We start from the raw sequence: 23,710 nt of genomic DNA, 5'->3' as shown, positions 1-23,710 counted from the left end.
CATGGATGGGGGGCCCTGAGCCACCAGGACTCGAGTCTTTATAAGAGGAGACACTAGGGCCCCCTCTCCCCCCACCCTGCACGCACTGAGATGTCACGTGAGGGCACAGGGAGGAAGAGAATCACCAGAACCCGGCCTCGACCCGGAGCGCACAACCCCTAGAATGTGAGCCCCCAGCCCCTGGCACTGGGTCGCGGCCGCCCGCACGGGCCGGTCCACACAGACACGGGTGGGATTTATCGAGCCACACACTTAAGACTAGTGGGCACCGAGGACCCCGAATCGGTTTCCTAATGTGACAGATCATGAACACGGAATATTAAAAATAAAGGTCTGTCAATTATTAAAAAAGAAAAAAAAGACTAGCGTGTACCATACAGACGGTATTCCTTTTGGGGAAAAAAACAACAAAAAAACCCCAGCCGGAACCAAAAACAGGCAGCACTTTTTTCTGCTAAGATCTTCTGGCGGATTTTTTTTTTACATCAACAGTCAAATGGAATTATCCCTCACCCGCCACCTGCCACCGGGCCGGGGTTGGGGGGGGGGAGGTCCCACCATCGTGGGCCCATCACTGGTCTTTGTCAGGCCTGCGCCTCCCCCCAGCGATGACATAATCCGCCGGCCCTCAGGCCTGCGGGCTGCTGAGACGCGGCGGACACGGGCGTGCCAGATGCTTTCACCCAGAGTGGCTATTTTCTTCCCGACCTTAGCGATGCTGCCCCCCACCCCCCGCCCCATGCCGCCTCCTCGCGGCCACTCCCGGCCCAAACCAAATAAGTGAGGTCATTTTTATTGCATTCGGTCACGGAGCAAGCACGCGCCAAGGGCACACCGTGTGCGCGGCTCGGTGCGAGGGTGGCGGCCAGCCCCGTGGCCAGCGTGCAAACCGCGGGCTCTCCGCTGGGAAGATCGTGCTCTGAGAATCGGCACGTGTTTGAGGGGCAAAGGGGGTGAATGAGTGAAGGGACCAGTGGCACGCCGACGGTATCAGCATGGCGTGAGGAAGAAGGGGGCTGCCACACAGAGGTGCCACGCGGTCCTTCCCAGCAGGGGAAGCGTAAAAATGCGAAAACCTGGTCTAGCGTGACTTTGTTTGCTAGAATGCTGTCCGCTGCGTATTTTTAGAGAAGAAGAAAACCAGAGTATTGCCATGGCACACCCCACTGGTTGGCCGGTCAACAGCTATTCCCACTTCCGATTTGCTCGGACGGTCCCAGATGACCGGCAAAGCCAGTTAGGGCAATTTCATTGGTTAAAGCCAACTGGGGAAATCTTGTGCCCCCCTCGTCTGTGAGTGGCCTGGTTCTGGCCAATGACGTGAGAAAGTGGGCCGGGGGTGAGGAAGGCCTGAGAGAAAGCCCTTTTCTACCATTCTCTTCCCTTTAGTTTGGGGGGATGTGATGGCTGGTGCTCTGCAGCCATCTTGGAACCAAGAGGCTAGGATAGCACAGCCGGGAAAAAGAAAGAGCTTGAGTCTTCGCCGATACTGCAGCGCTTTTAAGCTACACCGGATGCACCAATCGCTAGGGGTGTCGTTATGTGAACTCGTGAAGAGACTTCACCACTCAAGCCGATTTCAGTTGGGTCCTCCATGGCCGGCGAGCGCATCCCAGCCCTTCCAGCCATGTCACGTGTTCTTACTTTGGAGAGTAATTGCACACGAGGTAGACCGCATTCTCCCAAACATCTCCCCACACGTTCATCCTCTGGCAGGTGTTCACAGCACAGCCGACCTTGTTGGTGGCGGCCCAGACTATCTGAAAAGAGGACACCCGTGTGTCAGAGTTAAGGACGAGCCAACACGACGTGACCTCGATCTACAGGCTGCTGGTGCTAAAGGGGTATGACGCGAAGCGGGGAAGGACCAGATTTTTTTTCCCCTCACCCCCTAAAGATCCCTGTTACACTCTCAGCTTCCGTACTTGGGTCACAAACACCAGCCCGGCCCGCCGGCGACACCTGGAGTTAACGCCACGTCAGAGAAAACAGTTGCGGCAACGGGAGCGCAGAGTTTCCCGGCTGGGTGGCGGTCCTGCGCGGCCAGGCGAGTGAAGGGGTTCGGGGGGCGCCTGGAGCGTTACCTGCGTGTAGTGGGTGCACATGGGCCCGGAGCACCTCTCCGGACACCAGGGGTCGCACTCGTGGGGGTAGGGGTACGTGTAGTGCTTCACCTCGTCGTACCAGGACTGCACGTGGAAGCCGGGAGAACGGTACCTGCGGGGGCAGATGAGCCTGTCACGTCCCGGCCCCCGCACCCCCGGCAGACGGAGACCGCAGCTCCCAGCGCCACCACGCACGGGCAGGCGGGAGGAGGGGAGGCCCCGGGCAAGGGGCCGCAGATCCCACCCAGCGCCTGTATCGCTGCCGAGAACCCCGACTTGCAAGGGCTCCCCTTGCAAGGGTACCCCCGGGGTCCCCCGGGCGCCAGGAGAGTCCCTGGGGGGCCCACATGCCACCTATGTGTGCAGGAAACGTCCGCCCGGCCCCCAGCGAGCCATTCTTTACGTTACACTCAAGTGTACATTTGGGAAAATATACGTGGCCCCTGAGCCCCACATTTCCCGGATGTCGCTTAAAACACAGGTTGACGGGGTGCCTGGGTGGCTCAGCCGGTTAAGCCTCCGACTTCGGCCCGGGCCAGGATCTCACAGTTCGTGAGTTCGGGCCCCGCGTCGGGCTCTGGGGCTGACGGCTCGGAGCCTGGAGCCTGCTTCCCATTCTGTGTCTCCCTCGTTCTCTGCCCCTCCCCCGCACATGCTCGCACTCTGTCTTTGTCAAAAATAAATAAACTTAAAAAATAAAAATAAAAAAAATAAAGCAACAACACAAGTTGATTTCAGGCGTTGAGTCCGTTTAAGGTCAGTGCAGAGAACAACAGTGAGTAACTGTCCAGGTAAGGCTCAGATAGGACATCCACAGCGGCGGGGAAGGTCTGAAAGCTGGGAGATGGCTGGCTACGGGGGGGGCGCGGGTCCCTGGCACCCCCCAAACAAGAGCCCGGAGGCTCTCGTTTCCACGCGGTCACGGCTGGCCGCACTCCTGCCGGGGACCCCAGGAGTCAGATACGAGGCGGAAAAGGAATTCAAGACACAGGAACCGGCAGGCAGAGCTCTGCAGTCACGTGGGCAGACCCTTTGGGAAACTTCCTATTTAGGGTTTTATCACCCGAGCCCTCCCTTGCCCCCAGGGGGAGGGGACGCCTGTCCCCACCCGGTCATCACCCTTGCTGGCCACTGCTCCGTCCGCTGGGTTGGCATCATTTTCTCCTTACCGGGAGAGAAAATAAACTGGATGTAAATCCCCAGTCACCGTCACCAGCAAAGTCTAAACAAAGCGGGTTCGATAGGGGTCTGGCCGCGTCCACGAGCCCCGCGGTGAGCAGGCAGTGGGAGGTCTTGGAACACTGTCAGAACCCACAGCGAATGGTGGCGGTCAGCGACGTGGCCGGGGAAATGGATTGTCTCCCGAGGGCCCGCGTAGGAAAAGACGCTCGCGGCCACACAGCCACGGAGCGGAGGGACACTCTGGCCCGCCCGTTTCCCCGGAGCGCCACGGCCGGGCTGCCGCGGGGTCCCGGAGAACGAGGGGCTCTTTGGGAAGGGAGGTGGGCACGACGCACCCAGGAGGGGCGAGACCTCTGCGCCCTCTGCACTGTCACACCTCCCAGGGGGTCTGATGCAGCTACGGCGGAGGCTAGGTCCCAGGATGGAACGGCTCACTTTGGGCCTGTCCGCTGGGCGGCCCGAAGGCAGCCTTTGCGACGACAGCCGGGACGGCTACACAAGAGAAAACCTGCCTGACGTCGTCTGAGGAGGGAGGAAAAAGGATGAAAAGCTGTCCTGGCCACCGCCTCGACTGTGTAAAAATATGCCGGCCCACAGCCAGATGCTACGCCAGAGTCAAGTGCGGGCGGCTGAGCCGGGGCCGTGGGATGAAGGGCTTCCTCCCTGTCGACGTTGTCTTTTCGTGCGACCGGAGGACGGATTTTATCAAAAGCAGAATTCACCCAAGGACAAAAAAAAAAAAGCGTGAATTCGCTTCCGTGAAGTCACGTGTCTGGGCCCCTCGTGACACCTGCTCCGATGCGTGGCCTAAGAGAAGGGTACTGCTTGTGGCCACGCTGAACGCGAGAGCCGGGAACCATCTGGGCTGCAAGTCAGGCCAACCCCGACCCGTCCTTCGAGGGGACACTTCAAGTCCAGTCCAACTTGTCAACGGTAGAGGCAAAGCCCAAGGGGGCCCTGAGCCCCCTGGCTGGCTCTGGGTCCGGGCCTGGAGGACGTGGGGACACAGCACATCGTCCGGCTGGGCAGCGGGTCTGCGCTGGCCCAGAAGACACACTCCCCGCCCCGCCACCCCCGCCCCGTCCTCTAAGGAAACCAGCCGTCAGCCGGGCTGGGGCTCGGCCGTGCGCCCAGCTGACCCCGGGGAGGCCAGGGGGCGACATGTAACAGACCACCGTCAAGAGCCTCCTCCAGGCAAGGGGGCCTTGGCCGTGAGAGCCGGCCTGCCCCGGACGAGGAGGGGAGGAGGAGGGCAGCCACTCGCGAGGCGGAGCCTGGCTGGTCCTGGAGAATGAGCAGGAGTCAGACATCCGAGGGCGGAGAAGACCCTCTGGCCCGTCCCTGCAAGCAACGTCCCCGCGTTCCCAGCTCACCCAGCCGGCTCCCTCAGGAATCCTTTCAAGGACACGGAACGGAAGAGCCCGGCTCCAGAAAGCCCGAGCGCGGCGATCGGCGTCTGGACCGGCCAGCAGGCTGGACGTGACAATGGACCGTGGCGGCCAGTTCACAAGTGAGGGCGGGACCGCGGCGGCTCTTACCTGCCCCAGTGGACGGCCAGGTTCTGCCCAAGGGACACCAGCAGACCGGTGGGCCCGTGCTCCCAGATGCACTCGTGAGCCCACGCCGCGGCCGACCTCTCCAGCTCCTCGTCCCAGGTCTGCAGGGGGAGGGGGCACGGGGGAGGCCAGAGTCAGGCACGGGTGTCAGGACCGAGCCTGCGGCGACACCCCCACTTGGGCCCCAGGTGGAGCCGCGGGCCGGGGCTCAGCCCCTTGGACACCGCGTTCTGTGCACACGTCAGACGGGTTCCTGAGCCGGCAAGGGGAGAGCAGCAGGTCAGCCAGGAGCCCAGAGAAGCCGGGCCTCCAGCCGTCCTCACAGCTCCCGCCCGGGCTCGGACTTGCCGGGGACGCCGGGCAAGCCCGTGGCACGGCCTCCCGGCCTCTGCCAACTGCCGTTGGCTTCGTCTCCGCCATCGGGCAGATACAGCGGCCTGTGGGGCAGGCAGGGGCTGTCCCCTCTCTGCAGAGCCCCAGCCCCTGGCACACAGTAGGTGATCACTGAAAGACTGTCGGCCAGAGCCCCGGGACGTGGCCGGGAACGCGAGGCTGCGGGACCCCGGTACGGAACCCCCGCCAAGCTGAGCGCCTCCCCGGCCTCCCGCCCTGCCACCTCTTTCCAGCCTCAGTGACACAGAGCCCCGAACAGCCAGGGGCATTCAGACGTCAGACTCCTCTGTTGCCGACAGCGCCCTGCCTTTAGTGCCCACCGAGCGCTGTGCCGCTTCTGCCCGGGGTCCTTCTCCAACGCCCAGGCACAGCCGGAAGGGGGACGGGAGCTGACATCGCAGAGGCCACACGCAGTCAACAGGGGACGGGCCTGCCTTCGGGCGGGTGACCTGCCTGCCGATGCCCTTTCCTTAGCAGATCTGAGCCCCCGCTCCCGCCACGAGACGCCCCCCGTACTGTACCATGATGTGGCACCACCTTCCTCCCGCCTTCTGGATTTACGGGTCACCCCCTCCCAAATACACTACGGAACCAACGTGGTGACTCCTTCTCCAAGCAGCGGACCACCCAATGCTCCGGGAAGGAACAGACGCCATGCGCCGGGGTGGGGGGGACACAGTGGGGACGGGTGGCAGCTCGCACGGAGACCTCTCTGGGAGACCTCTCTGGAAGCGGCCGGCTAAGGTCCTTCCCGGAGCCCGGGGAGGCAGGGCGGAGCCTGTGCAGGCCCGGACCCCGCCCTGAGGGGTTTCTCAGAAGCTTCTCAGAAGCTCACTGTTTATTCTGAGCAGCGTGAACCCTGTGTGCCTTTGGTCCGGGGCCATAACATCTTCTACAACTCAGCGGGGAGGCGTGCGGGGAGGGCGAGGTCATGCCTGGCAGATCTCGGGGGTCAAAGGCGTCTGCAATTCTGGCTGGAGACAGGCAGACTCCACACGTGGTCTGCACCAGGCCGCGGCCAAACGGGGACCCAGCCCTCCCCGCCCCTGCATCCGAGGCCTCCTCCCGGGGCCTGCCCTTCACCTCCCAACCGCCCCTCGGCTCCGGCCGTGCCCGGCACGTAGTAGGGCCTCAGAACGATGCTTCCCGAACAGAGGGGCGCAGGGCTGGCAGTCAAGGCTGTGACTGTGTGCGACACCCTCTACTGCTCAGTGCCCCCCTGCCACGGCGGCGTCGCAGGCCACGACTCTTGCCCCGGCATGACGCACGCGTGCCTGGGTGAATGCAGGCAGGGCGGGCCGGGCCCCTGCTCACTCCAGCCCTCACGGGTCCCCTCCAGTCCCCACCTTGCCCCTCACCCCCCGCTCAGCCTGTGCTTTCCCAGCTGAAGATGAGCTGAAGATGACATATTTAGTCCTCATGCATCATCTCGTTGACTCTTCTCAACCACCCTGGGAAAAGGGGACTTTTACTGTCCCCATGGTGCAGGCCAGGAAACGTTAACACAGAGAGGCTAACTAATCTGCCTGAAGTCACACAGCTACCAAGCCAGGAAGGCTGGCTCCGGAGCCTGTCCACTTATAAAACCTCAAAAGAGGGTGCCTTAACTCTTTGGAGATTGAAAATCCACCTTCCGGGGCACCCGGTTGGCTCAGTCGGTTAAGCTTCGGACTCTGGATCTTGGCTCAGGTCAAGATCTCACAGTTCGTGAGCCCCGCGTCAGGCTCTGTGCTGACAGCACGGAGGCTGCTGGGGATTTTCTCTCCTCCCCCCATCCCATCTCTGCCCCTCCCCCCACCCCTCTCTCTCTCTCTCTCTCTCTCTCTCTCTCTCTCTCAAAATAAATAAATAAACTTAAAAATAAAACCACCTTTCAATGCTGAGGCTGTTTCAAGGGACCGCAGCTCAAAGCCCCGGCAGGCAGGGCTGAGCCGGAAGCGAGATTTTCAAGACGTTTTCTCGAATTATTGCCACTTGTTTGTGTGGAAGCAGGATGCACAGAGGGGCAGCACCGGGGAGAGACTGGGACTCGTGCCTCCTTCCCTGCCTCGTGGCCCTGCTCAGAGGTGGCCCCGACCACACCCGTGAAGGCTCAGCTTCCCTGAAAGGCCGTGCAGACCCAAGGACCCAGATCCCAGCTCCAATCCTGAAGTCATGCGAGTAAACAAACACGAAGACACGCAGGCCCGTTCCAGGCTTGCACTGGGACCCTCCCTGCTGCGTAGCTAAGCCCTGCTCACTTGCGCTGAATCTCCCACAAGGCCCCTGGGCAAGCACGGGGCAGTGACGAAAAGACCAGCATAAACCTAGCCTATTCCCAAAAGGAGGCAGGAAGCAGACGGGATCCCGGGGGTTTAGGGCTCAGTCAAGCTTCAGGCCAAGGAAAATTCTCTGCTCCCTGGCGGGCACCACACAGGGCCTTGGGGTGGGGAGGGGCACGGGAGGAAGACTGACCTATCCAGAGAGGTAGAGAGTGTCGGGAAGGATGGGGGAAGAGTCCACACCCAAAGCCACAAAGAAATCCGCTCTAATTCTCGACGGCTTTAACCCTAAAAAGGTCTGCATCAGCTGTCTCATACATCAGCATTTTGAAAGGGTGCCCACTCTTCCTCCTAAGATTAGCACAAACCCCGGGGGCGCCCGGGCGGCTCAGTCGTTCAAGTGGCCGACTGTTGGCTTTGGCTCAGCTCGTGATCTCAGTTTGTGAGTTCGAGCCCTGTGTCGGCCTCTGTGGCGACGGCGTGGAGTCTGCTTGGGATTCTCTCTCTCCCTCCTTCTCTCTGCCCCTCCCTGGCTCACTCCCTCTCTCTCAAAACAAAACAAAACAAAACAAAGATTAGCACAACCCCTTCCGAGTAGATGCCCGGGTGGTTTTCTTGAGGGAAGAAAGAAATGGTTTCGTAACAAACTCCCAGAGGACAGCCGTGCTCGGGGGTGCTCTGCCCACATGGCTAGCCTTTCACGTGCCCTCTAGCCGGGGATGGGCCACCTCGGGAGGGCACAGACGGTGACGATGAGGGGTCTGCAGGCACGCAGGATGACCCCTGACCACGAGGGCCTCCTACGTCACGGCACAAGGCACCATGAAAAGGGACGGTGAAGTCCAGGGGAGGGAGACGAGCCGGGTACTGAGCGACGGTTGCTTACGACGGGATAAGGCATGAGTTGGGGACCAGACTCCTGGGGGGTGGAGGGCCTGCAGCATCTTCGGGGGACCCCGAATGGCCTCTCAGGACAGAGGAGCTCCTGATCAGAGGCCCCGAGTGCCAGGCCTGAGCATGTGGGCTCCACCCTGGGCACACAGGGGCCTGGAGGCTTCTGGGCAGGAGACAAACCTTGTGAATGTCAGGAAGGTAAAAGGAAGCAGGGTTCAGGACGGGCCAGCGGGGGCCACATGGGAGGTGAAAAGCCCCAGGGCTAGCTGAGGCGTCGGGGGACAGGCACAGAGGATGGAAAATGCTGGAGAGGCCGTGGATGCCGGCAGGGGCCGTGCGGGTGCCAGGGTTGAAACGGCGTGCAGAGAGGTGGCTTTGAGCCTGGGTCCCGCAGTCGGTTCTGCCACGACCAGCTCTGACCTGGGGCCTCAGTTTCCTACTCTGTAAAATGGGAGGACAGCAGCAGCTACTTGACGGGGCTGGGGAGAACGGAAGGGGTGCGGGCAGGAACGGAGAGGCGGGCGGGGAGGCAGGGCTGGAGGCACGGACTTGGGAGAGCCGGCTAACCTTCTACTCCTCCGTGTCGGATTTCCCCAGGGTCACGGGGGACCCTCCACTGTCCCCCGTCTGCCAGCCCCCTCACCAACAGACACCCCATCTCTCACGGACTCGGCCCCCGCTGCTGCTCCGACAGAGCAGGGTGGCCCGAGACCGGCCGGGGACCAAGCCGCGGCGTGACAACAGGGCCCAGGGCCCCAGGGGTGAGCGCCTGTGGCCCGCACTTTACGTGACGTCATCACACCGTCCCAGAGCCGTGAGAGGAGGGACTCTCGAAGTGGAGGCCGAGGCTCCCACTGGCTGGGGACACATCACGGCCACACGCGAGGAGCCAGTGGAGCTGGGACTGGGCTCGCCAAAGCCCAGCCCTTAGACGGCCTCGAGGACGGACCAGCGGAGAGCCACGGGCGGGACCCGGGCCGGGCTGCTTCACGGGGAACTCACGAGCGCTGTCTGGGTGTGAAGGATGGAGGCGGGGGGGGGGGGGGGCTCTCTCGCCAGGAGACCCCGAGCCGGCCCCCGCCCCCGCCCTTGAGACAAGAGCATGTGCGGCCCAGGCCCCCCCGCGGGAGCGCGGCACTTACCATGTACTCCATGTTCGAGGCCGGGGGTTGTACCTGGCCCCGCAGCTTGTTGTGAAGCATGAGGATCTCCTCCTTGTCCGACCTGGGAATGGCCCTCCGGACCCGGGAGTGGGGCGTGTCCTGCTGGTATTTACTGAGCAGCTCCTCCAAGTGGGTGACGTTGGGCAGGAAGAAGCCCTGGGCCCCGCAGACCAGCAGCAGCAGCCCCAAGGGCACGACGCCGTTCGGGACGCAGCTCATGGTGCCGGGCAGGCAGCGGGGACCGGGGCGACGAGGCGGGCTGGGCTCCCGAGGCGGTGCTGGGGCGCGAGAGCTCTGAAGGGAAGCGGAGGGCAACAGGGACATCAGTCAGTATGAGACCAGCGACAGCGCGGGCTCAAACGGGGCAGAGAGCAGGACAGCCATCGCTCGCCCCGCCCTGCAGACGTGAAAACCGAGGCTCGCGGAGGCTCGATAACCAAGGATCCCCGCCCCCCCACAGACCGTGATCCTCGTCCTGGCTTGTCGTCCGGTCCGAGAGGACAAGGCAGGGCTGGAGGGTGTGTGTTTGCTCAGCGGGCAGAGTCGGTCAGTGACTGGGACCTTTACTGGGCATCTATCTCTGCGCCAGACCCCGGGACGCAAAAGTGGAGAGGACACTGTGCGTCGCCTCAGGGAGCTCCCGCTCGGGCTGGGGACAGAGGCGAGGAAACCCACAGTCGCCCCCGGCGGGGCGGACAGCGTGAGGGACGCCGAGCCGCCCCGGACCCCGAGAGGCTCCGCCCTTGCCTCAAGCCTCCTCTGGTCTCCCCCAACGTGAGCAGTAACCAGTTCTCACCCATCGGGTTGGCTGGGTCTGCCAGGGGCACGACGCAGGGGGCAGGGAGGGAAGGGAGGCACAGCCTGGAACCCAGGAGCCATGGGAACGGGGCAGTTCCCACTCGGACCCTGGAAACTCTCCAGGGTCCTGACCGAGCCTTGCTGCAGACGAAAATAGCCGCCATCCGGCAGGGAGGCCCGGCTCTCTCTGGATCTTTCGCTCCCAGGGAGTTCCCTCTGGGGCAGAGCCCTGGAGACCAGACGGCACGTCAGTCCAGTAACGCAGACCCCCGGGGTCCCGACCTCTCTCCCGGGTTAGTGGCGTCACCATATATGAACATTTCCCAGCTGCAGAAGGCCGGCTGACAGAGATGCCAAGACATTGACCCGGGAGACTGCCATTGGAGACAGAGTGAGAGCAGAGACCGACGTCACAGAGCGCCCACCGGGCGTCACGACCGCACTGGGTCTGTGCGCCCCGGCAGCTCAAGGGCCAGGGCGCCCCCGCAGGCGTGAGGCGTGAATTGCTCGTATGAATCAACCGTGACTCGCCCGAAGCCCGGGTAGGGTCAAATCACCTGGGGGCCCCACTCAAATGACTCCCACACGAGGACAGGTAAACACACCGTGGGGCACTGGGCCCCAGGATCACACAGCAGGGCAAAAGGAACGACCCATGGCCGTGTGAGGGTCAGCATAAACAAATCCCAAATACGACGTCGGGTCAGATAAGTAAGTTGTAGCGGGGCGCCTGGGTGGCTCAGTGGGTGGAGCGTCCGACTTTGGCTCAGGTCAGGATCTCACGGTTCATGATCTCAACCCCTGCATCAGGCTCTGCGCTGACAGCTCGCAGCCTGGAGCCCGCTTCGCATTCGGTGTCTCCCTCTCTCTCTGCCCCTCCCCTGCTGACACTCTCATCTCTCAAAAATAAATACACGTTAAAGAAAAAGAAAAAAAAAAAAAAAAAGAATGGGGCCTCCTGTGCCCAGGGCTCATAGGCTGGTCCTTCTCTGCCTGGCCCCCATGAGAATCCGTGCCTGGGAGACGCAGACTTGCCCCAGGTTGGGCCACTCACAGCACCTCGTGGGCAGCATGCCCAGGGCACTGTTGGTTCTGAAGGTGTTTGGGTCTTGTCGGAGCTCGGGGGGCCTGGGGGTCCCCACTGGGGAGGGGCAAGGCCCGGGTCCTGACGCTCCAGCAAAGCCTGTGCTGCAGGGGAACCACAGGGACGGCAGAGCTGTGGCGCTGTCCCCAGATCCACAGGCTGAGGCCCCCAGCACCTCAGAGTGTGGCTGTGCTTGGAGGCAGGGCTTTAAAGAGGTCGTGAAGTTAAGACGAGGTCACTAGGCGGACCCTGACCCAATCTGACTGCTGTCATCATAAGAGAAGGAATGAGGAAGCAGACAGCCACGGAGAGAGGCCCCGGGAGAAACCCACCCGGCCCACACCGGGGCCTCGGACCCCAAGCCTCCAGAACGCGAGAACTGTTGGAGCCTCTGGCCGGTGAGGCCTGGTCACGGCCGCTGTGGCAACCTCACACGTGTGCACCAGGCAATAAATGGATGAATGGGATTCCGTTCCTGATTTCCCGCCGGCCACTGCACGGAAGGAGGCAAGGGGGGCACGGTAAATCAGGAGGCCGAGCCCCACCTCCCGGGGCCCCGGGCGTGGCCTCCGGCCTCCTCGGCCCCAACAGCTCAAATCACAACGGAGTCTCCCACCCACAATCAAAAAATTAAACCGGTTTTTCAAACGAGACACATGCGCTGTCCAAGGCTGCTTGCGGCTTCCCGGTGACAGGCGCGCTCCCCGACCGACCCAGGAGGCTGACGCTGATGAGACCGACCTCTCGACGACTCGTCTTACCCACCCGATGAGCCAGGGGTTTGGGCTCTACTGCGCCCATTTCACAGGGGAGGAGACTGAGGCCTCTGTGGTTTCAGAAGTACCCAAAGTCATACAACAGGGGAGCAGACACCGTGGGCTTGGGACACAGCCCTTCCCTTGTGCCACCCTGCCTCCCCGAGGGTGGGCTTTCTGGAGGAGTTTCCAGCCCCACCCTGCCAGGGACAGGCCCCGCGACAGCCCAGCCTCAACTTACAACCCTCTTTCCACTGGCCTCTGGGTCTGACGGTGGTTCCTGGCCATGAGAAGGCGCCCATGTGTCACCCCCCAGGGGACTAAAACCTTTACATCACGGTGACCCTTCACCAAAATGCACCTCCATCACCAGCTCTGGTGGCCAGCCAACCTCCATCTGCCAATGTGCCCTCGATGGCCCCGTGCCAAGCTGACCTCCGACCCCCTGGCACGGACAGATGCTCTCTGATCCGGACCCCTGATTCTCCTGGGGTTGCTAAGGGCAAACCTTGTTTCTAGAAAAGTTCTGCTCCGTTCTGTCATCCCTGGCCTGTCCCCACGGCTTGAGCCACGCGTTGGGGACGGCTGCCCAGCCCAGCAGAAGCACCCTCCGCAAGCTACGGCTCTCCCTTGCCGCAGTCGCAGAACCAAGCCCGTGAGGGTACGAGTTAAGAGTGGCACCGAGGTCTCACGAGAACATACCAGATGTCAGGCCAGCGGGGAGGCGGGGAGGGAGACGGACGGCAAGACCCCAGCCTGGCAGAGGGAAGTCGCAGGGATCAAATTCCCACAAGACTGCCCGGAGCTCTTAAATGCATCTGGAGTCCATCAGGGAGGTGGCTGTTTCCCACCCCCCTTTACAGAAAGTAAAACCGAGTCCGGGAGACCCTGCCGGGTGTGTGTGAGGCAGCCAGTTAGGGAGGGAGCCAAGCCGTGACAACCAGCTTTCTGAAAGCTTGGGGGAACTTCCTTTTTTTTTCCCTTCATGTTTTTATTTATTTTTGAGAGAGACAGAGGGCGAGCGGGGGAGGAGCAGAGAGAGAGGGGGAGACACAGAATCCGAAGCGGGCTCCAGGCTCAGAGCCGTCAGCCCAGAGCCCCACTTGGGGCTCGAACTCGCGAACCGCGAGATCATGACCGGAGCTGAAGTCAGACGCTTAACGGACTGAGCCACCCAGGCCCAACACACGGCTGCGGCCGCGCTAGGGGCCCTGAAACCCACACGCCACCCCGCCAGGGCTCTGTGCACCTGTAGGGGATCAGCAGACCCTTGTGTTCCCGATCCAGCAACGGGGTGCCCTGACGGTCACCTCCCGGGCAAGGCCACCCCCCCAAACCCGCCTCTCGGGAGCCAGTGAGAGAAAGAGGGCTTGCTCCGGATTCCGTGCGTCACCCTCGGGGGCTGCCTCCGCCGTGTTTGGGAAAGCCTGCCAGGAAGATGAATCTCCGCGCTGGGCTTGTCAGCAGTCAGCCGCGAGAGGCGCCAAGCTCTTCCCTCCTGCACATGCTGTTCCCACAGCTCATCCCCAGGCCCCGACCTGCCCCCCGCCCCGCCCGGCCCAGGCCAGGCACATTCACGTCTGCTCTTTCGGTAAAGACTCAGCTCCGGGGTCACTGCTGAATCACACACCCCGGGACCCGTCGGGCTCATTTGCCGCTGAACCGCCGACATCAGACAGGTCGGTGCTCCATAAATATTTGTGGAGTGAGTGTGTGGGTCTCCTCCTCCCGATGAGATCAGAAGAGCCGTATAAGGCCTCCGTGTGGCGCTGGCTTCTCGGTCGTCCCCCGCAGCCCGGGCATGTCGCTTCTCGGGGCCCCAGAGGCCACGTCCACAGGGCAGAGGGGAACGACGGGGCTTGTCTGACATTGGCGAGTCAGCGGTGAGCAAGCCGGACAGGTCTGCGGACGTGCTGACGCGCCAGGAGGCTTCCAGAAGGCGGCGGCCTCTCACCTGAGTGCTCGCTGATGAGCAGGGCTTCACCCCCCTGGCCTGGTTGGGGCCATGGGATGAGCCGTGGGCTGAGCAACGAACGAGACGATGAACACGAGTGCCTCGTACGCGTTCCCTATTCTCATGACGACGATGATGCTCAATGTGCCACAGAGCATCGCTTGGGGAAGTTTCTAGAAGGATGGGATTAATAATGGGGAATGGAGTACTGTTCTCTCTTCGTGACTTCACTGCACTATTTCAAAGCCCCGCCTCTGCCTTGATGCGCGAAACCTGATTTTGGAAAATTGCATTACGTGTGTGATGCTTGTGGCGGTCAAAAACTCTCCCCCGAGTTTGAAACACACTTTACTCAGTACGTGCCTTGAGCCGTGGCCACGTTCTCCCGGCTTTCTGGGTAAGCAGGTTCCAAGCCATCACGAGCCAGGTCTGGAGCCTAGCTGGCTCAGTCGGTAGAGCACGCGACCCTTGATCCTGGGGTCCTGAGTTCGGGCCCCGGGGTGGGTGTGGAGCCTACTTCAAACTTTTAAAAATTAAAACGAACCCGGTCTGGGCATTAATGTTGACTATCTGGCCGGGAACTGCCTGTACGTAGGTACATGGTCATTCCGATTGACAATGACCCAGTCACGTTGCCCGGACTGCCACAAAGCTCCACCCCCTTCCAGGGCCCAACCTTCGCTGAGTTAGTTAAGAAGCCCTAGACCTCATCACCCCGTGTGGTCACGTTGTGCCTGCTCGTACCATTTGCCTCTCCAGCTGGACCGTGGGTTTCTTGAGGGCTGGAACCAGCGTGTGTGGATAAACGTCTAACAACCGACACTTAAAAAAAAAAAAAAAAAAAAAAAAACTTCAGGGCACCTGGGGGCTCCGTCGGTGGAGCGTCCGGCTTCGGCTCAGGTCACGATCTCGCGGTTTGTGGGTTCAAGCCCCGCGTCGGGCTCTGTGCTGACGGCTCGGAGCCTGGATCCCGCTTCGGATTCTGTGTCTCCCTTCCTCTCTGCCCCTCCCCCATTAATGCTCTGTCCCTCCCCCCCTTCTCAAAAATAAACATCAAAAAACGTTTTCTTAGAATTCACCCTGATAAGTACTGTTTGCCAGTTCCCTTGGTATAAACATTCCCACTGTGGCCAATTTCAAGCAGCCCGTGTGAGGTCACTGGACATGGGATTTCTGGAAAGTCTCAAGCTAGCACAGCAGCACGTGGTCTTTCCATCAAAGAGACGGGACAGATACTAAGAACCTCACGGGCAGAGATAACAGGGAAGTTCTGAGTTTTTATTAGCCTCGTTTTCAATAGGACTCATTTAACTGTAAGTTTATGTAATTTGATGTTTGACGATGGCTGTGTTTAACTGGCTCACGACCTTTCTGGAAATTTAACAAAACGTCACGAGCCGGTTCCAGCACGATGCCGGCTGGCACTGAGCCTCGTTCCCCCTCACGCCCCGGCGGGGGTTAAGTGTCCCACAAACAGTTATCCCAAGTACCACAGCCAACAGCTGGGGGGTGCGCACGGGGCGCCGCAGGGTGGCGGGTCCCCCACTCCCCGTACTCCGCAGGCCGATGGGATCACCGCGGTCGTCAGCCCCGTCTAATGTGCGAGGAGCGACTTGCTCCGCAGTCAACACGGAACGTCCGTCGCGCCCTGGTCTCTGGCCCACCCTGGCCGTCGGGGCGGCTCGCCCGCCCGGCAGGGCACCTCTAGGCTCCGGCCCGTGCCAGCCGCACTCACTCAGTGACATACCGGCCCAACGGGACAGCCCCAAGCTCTGCTCTTTATCAGAAGCACAAAGAACTCAAAATGTGACTAAGGCCAAGGGCAGATCCCAGTCATACCCACAAACCACCCAAAATCCTAGGAATGGAGTGGTGGCTGGGAGTGGGGAGGAGGGACGCCCCGGTGTGTCTGGGGCAAATCCCAGAACGGGCCAGAACCTCCAGGGAAGAGCGTCTGGGTGAGCACCAGATACCCCGGGCCGTGGAGGGGGGAAAGCAGGGGGTGAGAGGGGGGTCTCATCCTCTGCAGGATCCAGGCGGTTTTTCTTAAACTCTTCTCCACAGGATCAGGGCTGGACACAGCGGGAGCAGGCCCGTGCCCTCCCCTGCAGCCGCCCTGCCCCCAGCCCCGGGCTGTCCACAACCCAGGGGCCAACAGGATCCTACAAGAAGCCCCATTCAATCTTTTTAACACTATGCCGAGAACACACAAAATCCTGGGCAAAGAGAGAACTCATTTTGCAAAAAAAGAAACTAAAAATCAGTTGTGTTCAACGTCAACCAAGAGCCATTTTAAAGCAAGTAGACAATAAAATGCTATATTCTCCAAATCCCCTGTCCTTGACTCCTGGGGCCCCTCGTCTGCCTTCTTGTACACACGCGAATATTTAGCAAAGCCTCAGATAAACGGCAGGGAACCTCCGGCCCCCAAGGACAAGCAGGCAAGGACCGCCCGAGGGCAGTGTGGAAAAGCGTGGACATGGGGTGAGACCCGGGTTCGAACGGTGACTCCACCCTGTAGAGCCCCGTGCCGCCCAAAAGGTCCCTCAACCTCTGAGCCTCGATTCCTCAGGGGGACAATGAGGCCCTGAATTTCTCCCAGGGAGAGAGGACAGAGGGTAAGAAGAGGAGAAAAATAGTGGCTCCAGGGCTATCTACCGACCGTGTCTTTCCTTTCTCCTCCCGGGTGAATTCAGGCATCTCAGATCATTTCTGCTGCAGGCTACGGGGCACCTGCCCAGCCTCCTGCCCGACGTACACGATTCACTGCTGTTGGGTTGCCCTGTAGATGAAAGTCCCAGGGCAGGCCCTCAGGTGGCCACAGAGTCCTTGGGATAGTCGAGGCGCGCAAGGCAGTCTGCCCTCGAGAACCGGAGGAGACATCACGACAGACAGATAAGAAAGGCGTGAGGACACGGCGTGGAGAATGGGGATGGTAACGTTCGGCACAGGAGGGGACGGGGCCACTCTGGCTGCAGGGGACGGCAAGGTCCCGCTGAACTCTCAAGGCAAGGGAACGCCACACAGCAGGGACCACAGGGACAAAGCCTCAGGGACGGTCACCGTCTCGGCATGACCGAGGACAGGCACAAAGCCCGCGGAGCTGGGGGGAAACGGGGGTCGCGGAGCGGTGCTGTTTACGTCAAGTTCAAAACCGGGCAAGACCAACCTAAGGCATCAGAAGTCCGGAAACGGTGGCCCCTGGGGGCGGGGCCGTGGGAGGGGCCTGGGGCTGGTCAGGCTCTGCCCTGGGGCGGGCGGTGAGCCCAGGCACTCTGGGAAAAGTCCCCCCCCCCCCAGCACAGCCCACGAAGGGGTGTGCATTCCTCTCTGCCTTGTGAAACTTTAAGGAAACTTTTTTTTTTTAAGTTTGAAATCGCTCTGGCTTCTGTTTGAAGAATGGATCAAGGGAAGCCTGAGAGGCAGCTGCCCCCAGGGCTGGGCGGGATTGGGGGTTGGGGGGAAGTCGCAGGGCAGGGGCTGCTCCAGGGCCTGGCCTCTGACAGCCCTTCAGAGTGGAGCCCGGATGAAACCCGGCGGCCGGCTGGGGCCTCCCACTTGGACCAGACACAGACTCTCGCAGACAGGGCGCAGTTCATCCCAAGTCTGAGAGGGCACTTTGTCCAGCGACGCCAAAGCTGAAAATACCTTCGGTGCCAGTGACGCCCGAGCCTTGAAGGTTCCCGGGAATAAACAGGGTTTTCAGTGGCCAGGCGCTTCCCCCCAGGAGAACAGACGGGCTGTGTCGGAGCCGGTCTGGGGGCGGGAAGGGCAGCGGCTGATACACACACATGCAGACACGTTTTCGGTGCCGTCCAGGGAACGGCTCATTGTTTCAGAGGGGGCGTGTGGGGCTCACACACAGCCGTGCTTCGAAAGCTCCAGGGCACACGGGGCCCCACATGTGCCCTGAAGGAAGGTGCCAGAATCCCCAGGACACTCGCTCCGGCCCCAGAGCGATGAGTGCCACCAAGCCGAGCATTCTTCCGGAAGAAAAGCTAGGAGTCTGCCGAGAACTTGCCAAGGGGGCCTCTGGACCCTGCAGGGAGGTGGCCGCACTGGCCCCCAAGGGCTCTTCCTCCCGTCTGGCCGTGTGAGCTCCCGCCGGTCGCACCGGGCCCCGAAACAGAACCTTCCACACGGCTCCACACCACCCACCCCCACTAGCCGGCCATCCCCACCCGGCCTCTGTGCTGGCGCCCCAGAGCCAGGCTTCACCCGCTTTCTAGGGCGGGAGGTCCCGCGTTCAGGCCTGCACCAGAGAGCACCGTTAGGACACGGATTGCTGGCCCCACGCCCCCCAGCCGCTGACGCAGGAAGCCCGGGGGTGGGGCCTGAGAATCTGCATTTCTAACAAGTTCCGAGGGACGGCTGCTCCCCCGCCTTGGAGGGGGACCCCACTTTGACAGCCGCTGCCCCAGACTGTAACGGTCTCAAATCCCCTGCCCCACCTTAAACTAATTCAGCATTCCCCAAACTCCAATCCTTGGCAAACCCCGTTCCCCAGCTCTGCCCACCTTCCCACCGGCTACCCGCGCTGGGCCGGATTTTGTATTTTTCCTCGAGATGGCCGGCATGGAGGGTTTGCAGAAATTTACCTGTAAAAGGGAATTTTCGGTCGCCACCATCTACAAAGAACACGATCAATTCTGCCTTGACTGGAGGGGAGGAGTAAAACGTAACGTGTGGAAATCAGAACAAAATAAGGTCCTCCCAGCTGGGCATGAACGCCAGCCCCAAGCGTTGATGCCCGGGGTGCTCTGTCTTTGCCATAAAGGGGAGCAGGGTGCTGGGCAGACGTTAGGGGCAGACAGCATCACCCACATTCGCCCTGACTGCAAAGGACAGCTCCTGGATGGGGGGGCCTTGGCTGCTGGGTCTGTGCACAGGCTGAGTCACCTCGAGGACCAGTAGGGACGGCACCCCCCACTTTGGGGAACACTGTCCATTTCACAGTGATCTGCTCCGAACTGCACGCCCTGCAGCCTGTAGCAGGAAGTCCAAACTCAGCCCAGCTCAGGCCGCCTGGCAGGGAGACACCGGGCCACCCGGCCTGATGCTTAGATTCTCAAGCCACACCAGACTTCTCACCATTTTCCCTAGGTGCCTGGCCCTATCCCCATCCCCAGGCCTTTGCACAGACACACGGTCCCTCTGCCGGGGGCGCTGTCACTTTTCCCTGTGTCTGTTCCAGAAGGATCTCTCAGGCTCTGATCAAGCCAGTCCCAGCAGATGCCAGCAAGGTCCCAATCCCAGAGAGATCAGAGAAGGGTCTTTCCAGTTCAGGAGAACTTGAGAGCGGGCTCAATGCTTCCAGGACCACCTGACTACAAACAGAATGGAAAGGTCTAGGGCGCCTGGGGGGCTCAGTCGGTAGAGCGTCCGACTTGGGCTCAGGTCACGATCTCACAGCTCGTGAGTTCCAGCCCCGCATCGGGCTCTGTGCTGACAGCTCAGAGCCTGGAGCCTGCTTCCGATTCTGTGTCTCCCTCTCTCTCTGCCCCAACCCACTTGCATTCTGTCTCTGTCTCTCTCAAAAATAAATACACATTAAAAAAAAAAAAAAAAAAAAGAACTGGAAAGTTCTGTTCTTTTTTCCTTCTGGGATACTGCCTTTCTGCACTCACAACAGGACGCGGTCCAGAAATCTGGATTGAAAATGTGGGATTTCATCATTTATAATATTTTTTAAGTGATGGTCCAGAGGTTGCATGATGCGCATTAGGAATTTCTTTTTCCTCCGGATCCCGTGGTTTTGTTTAAGCTGACACAGCACCCGAGACAATCAGAGAAGAGAAATCTCCTTGGGGCTGCACCACAAGAAACCGTCTGTCCTTGCAGCCTTGACAAGGGGTGTCTGTCCACAAACACCCACAGTTGCACAGGCTGGGGCACAAAGTCTCAGACAGGATTCTCTGCCAGCTGCTGCTGTGACCCCGGGTGGAATGCCAACACGTCCCCCCAAACACCCAGACGCCAGATTCCCCCGTGTCCACCGCGGAGGGCACTGATCTATTCTGGAACGAGACGACCTATGTCGATGCTTCCTCAAGAAGGAAGCCAAGAAGGGAGAATGGGCAAATGAAACGTGGTCCATCCACGCAGTGGAATATTACTCAGCCACTGAAAGGAATAGAGCCTGACACACACTGTAAGATGGACGAGCTTTTATGGGGCGCCTGGGTGGCTCAGTCGGTTAAGCGCCCGACTTCAGCTCAGGTCATGATCTCGCCATTCCCGAGTTCAAGCCCCGCGTCGGGCTCTGTGCTGACAGCTCGGAGCCTGGAACCTGCTTCCGATTCCGTGTCTCCCTCTCTCTCTCTGCCCCTCCCCCACTCACGCTCTGTCTCTCTCTCAAAAATAAATAAATGTTTTTAAAAAATTTTAGGGGTGCTTAGGTGGCTCGGTTGGTTAAGTGTCCGACTTCAGCTCAGGTCATGATCTCATAGCTCATGGGTTCGAGCCCCGTGTCGGGCTTTTTGCTGACAGCTCAGAGCCGCGAGCCTGCTTTGGATTCTGTGTCTCCCTCTCTCTCTCTGCCCCTCCCCTGCTTGTGCTCTGTCTCTCTGCCTCTCAAAAAAAGGAAGAAAGAAAAACAAAAAGGTTACGGCTAGTCCTACCAACCACCACCCAGATCTGTCCTACCCTGCCTGTTCCAGAACAGAGCGTGCTTCATTTAGGACTTTATGAGAGGCTTGGAATCCCCATCCCGTGAAGGTCTGACCATCTACTCAACTCCGTTAACGGAAGATAAAATGAAATGGTGCCTGTGTTGTATTTTCCTTGCTTGACAAGCCATCAGCCCCGTTGAGTGATGCTGGGCTTGCACATCTGGGACTGATCAAAAACCACTGAGTTTAACAAAAAATAAAAAATAAAAAGCTTCCTAGGTCTGGAGCAAGCAGACACACAGGCACCTCCCATACGTAGTAAATTACACTGGTGGCAGAGACAAGAAATGTTCCAGCTCCCACAGGCCGAAGAGGTCAGCATGTGAGGGTCCTGCCTCCGGGAGATGGTTTTCAAACGCAGCCTACAAAAGGCCAGAGACCCAACGAGGGGTCTTGGAGGGAGGGACGGAGTGTGGGACTTGAGCCAAGGCTCCAGGCCCTCTGCTACCAAGTCCAGAGAGGGGGCTCTGGGAGCCAGCACGGATCTGGGTCCCAGAGCAGGGTTCTCCGCACGTCGACACCGGTACCTGTCAGCAGAGTGGAGCCCGAGCCCTGGGTCAGGACAGCCCCTCTCCAGGCCCACCCTTAACCCGGGCAGGGATCCCGACCCCACAGGGCACGAGAGGCCCTGACCAGCCGCAGCAAGCAGGCTAGCCACTGGACGAACACCTTCCTCCAGGATCTGGAGGGGGGCCAGCTGTCCCCTGCCCTGGCTGCGTCACGTTGTATACATGCCTTAATCATCCGAGACTCAGTCTCCTTCTTGTAAAAAGGAAGACAGTGCCCACCTCATAAAGAAGGCAGTGAGATCATCCATGTAAAACCCTGGGCACATCTGGCTCATTCTAAGTTTCAGTACCAGCTTCTGGTATTCTTATAAATGTCATCATTGCTGTTCCACTTCCACATCTTAAGGGACTCCGTTAAAAAAAAACAAAAAATCAAAATCCTTCTTTCTCCTCCCAGGGCGCATGTCACTGGGAACTTGGGGCTTGGGCTTAACGCTGCCGACAGTTTTCACCTGGAACCCTCTCGGACAATACGACATCTCGGGTCAGGTCCAGAGGGAGAGTTAGTGGCTGGGCAGAGAACTGTCTTCAAGGAGGCAGGACCCAGCAGTTAAGAGCACAGCGTCTGCAACCAACCAGCCAGCCAGCCAGCCAAGGGTCCTGATGCACAACCTTTACCTCCCCGAGCCTTGGTTTACTCATCTGTGAAATGGGGACCAAGAGGCCTCCTGCCCAGGTGTGTGCCAGGGGTGAAAATGCAGGGAGGTGGCATGGCCTGACACCTGCCACACCCATGTGGAAGCAGCCAGATCAGAGGCAGAAACAGAAAATCAGGTGCACAAAATACCAAGAGTCTTAGAAGGCCTCTCGGTCTATCTGGAGAAGAAGGCGTGCCCCTCACCGAGTGCTGCTGGACCCTCGGCTCTCAACCTGGCCGGCCAATTGTGACCCTAGAAGACCCCACTGGGGTAAGGCAGGGTCACGTCATTCTGCCAGAACACGGCACCCAAGTGCTCAAGGTGGAAGTTCACCAACCCACTTTGCAGGAGAAGCTGGGCATTTGCACAGGCTCCCAGGCACTTCTCTCGCCCGGAGCAGTAACTCACCTTTTGCCTAAAAGACGTCCAACTCAAGTTAGACTTCAATGGGCGGGCACCAGCTAAGCCTTTTCTGGCTTGTCCACCAGCCGAGCCCTGGGCAAGGGAGGCTCTGACTGTCCCTCTGGGGGTCTCCCCAGGACCGCGGAGCCGAGCCCTCAGCGCTCAGGTCAGGAGCCTCTTCCCCCAGCAGGAGTGTATGCAGATGCCCACTCTGGCCAAGAGACCCCCCGCATGTGTTCCCAAACCCGCAGGCACTCTGACGCACCCCGCGCCTGGACACCTCCATCTGGAGCTTTGGAGGCAGGGAGAGCTGGGCTCCATCCATCCCTGGCTCGAGCTGGACAAACCCACTTCCCCTCTGACCCTCGGTGTATTCTCATCTGAAATATGGGAAGAGAAAGGCTACCTGGCAGGTTTGTTGCAAATAAAACCATAAAGGGGCGTGGCCCTGTAAACCGGGGCAGAACGCACAGGCGGGTGGATGACCGTGGCCATCCACGTGTGGGTCGACACATTCAAACCCCTGCAGCATCCACGCCATCAGCTTTCCGTTTACTGACGCCCACACTGTACACAGGAACGCAACAGATGCTGGCCAACTGCGTAAGGGAGGCAAGACTAAATACCCGGGGGGCTCCCGGGGCACGAATATGCGGTCAGACCCTCAGACCGGCTTTGAGTCCCGACTCCCTCGCCTCCTGGCTGCGAGGTCTGGGGCAAACGTCTTGTCCTTGCTGAGCCTCAGTTTCTCCACCTGTGAAAGGCCACTCGGCCAGCCGAGCCGGGTTCCGAGCCGCAGGCAGCGCGCCCAGCACAGTGCCTGAGCAGAGTGAGCCCCAAGAGACGGCGTCTGCCCGGGGCCCCTTCACCTCCTCGGAGATGGCGGGAACGGATGGCAGCTTGGAGAGGAGAGGAAGCGAAGTCACACTTACCTCCGCAGGGCTCCCCAATCACCGGCGTCTCCCGTGTCGTGCAGCGGCAGCAGCGCGGACACGGCGGGCACGGTGGACGCGGCGGGCTGGTCGCAGAGGCCGCGCACCGGGGGCAGCGGAGGGATGTAGTGGACGCAGAGGCCCCGCGCGCCACCTCTTGTAGGCTCCTCGCGCCACGCCCCCCCGGAGGCCAGCAGCGCTGATAGGGCCGTGGAGCCGAGGCCCCGCCCCGGCCCCGCCCCGGCCGTCCCTCCCGGAGAGAGCCGCAGGCGCCGATCCGGGCGGGCGGGGTGGTGGGGGCCCGGAGCAGGCGACCAGAGATCTTGGCTGGAGGAGGACAGGACGCGGACGCG

At 60.6% G+C, this 23,710-nt stretch overlaps 1 protein-coding gene across 1 annotated transcript in view; it reads right to left on the bottom strand.

The window, feature by feature from the left end:
- The window catches only part of CRISPLD2 (cysteine rich secretory protein LCCL domain containing 2), a 58,383-nt gene extending 34,885 nt beyond the window's left edge, over positions 1-23,498 (bottom strand). The window contains exons 1-5 of the mRNA XM_045439874.1: positions 23,358-23,498; positions 9,534-9,848; positions 4,826-4,944; positions 2,085-2,217; positions 1,645-1,760 (exon numbers count right to left, since the gene is read on the bottom strand). Of these exons, the coding sequence (XP_045295830.1) occupies positions 1,645-1,760; positions 2,085-2,217; positions 4,826-4,944; positions 9,534-9,773 (608 nt within the window). The 5' untranslated portion in view covers positions 9,774-9,848; positions 23,358-23,498. The remainder of the gene's footprint in view (positions 1-1,644; positions 1,761-2,084; positions 2,218-4,825; positions 4,945-9,533; positions 9,849-23,357) is intronic.
- Positions 23,499-23,710: the final 212 nt, after the last annotated feature.

This window comes from Leopardus geoffroyi, chromosome E2 (genome assembly GCF_018350155.1).
Source record: "Leopardus geoffroyi isolate Oge1 chromosome E2, O.geoffroyi_Oge1_pat1.0, whole genome shotgun sequence".
Taxonomy (NCBI): domain Eukaryota; kingdom Metazoa; phylum Chordata; class Mammalia; order Carnivora; family Felidae; genus Leopardus; species Leopardus geoffroyi.
Note: the sequence above shows the minus strand (reverse complement) of the source record. Positions and strands in the feature narration are given on the sequence as shown.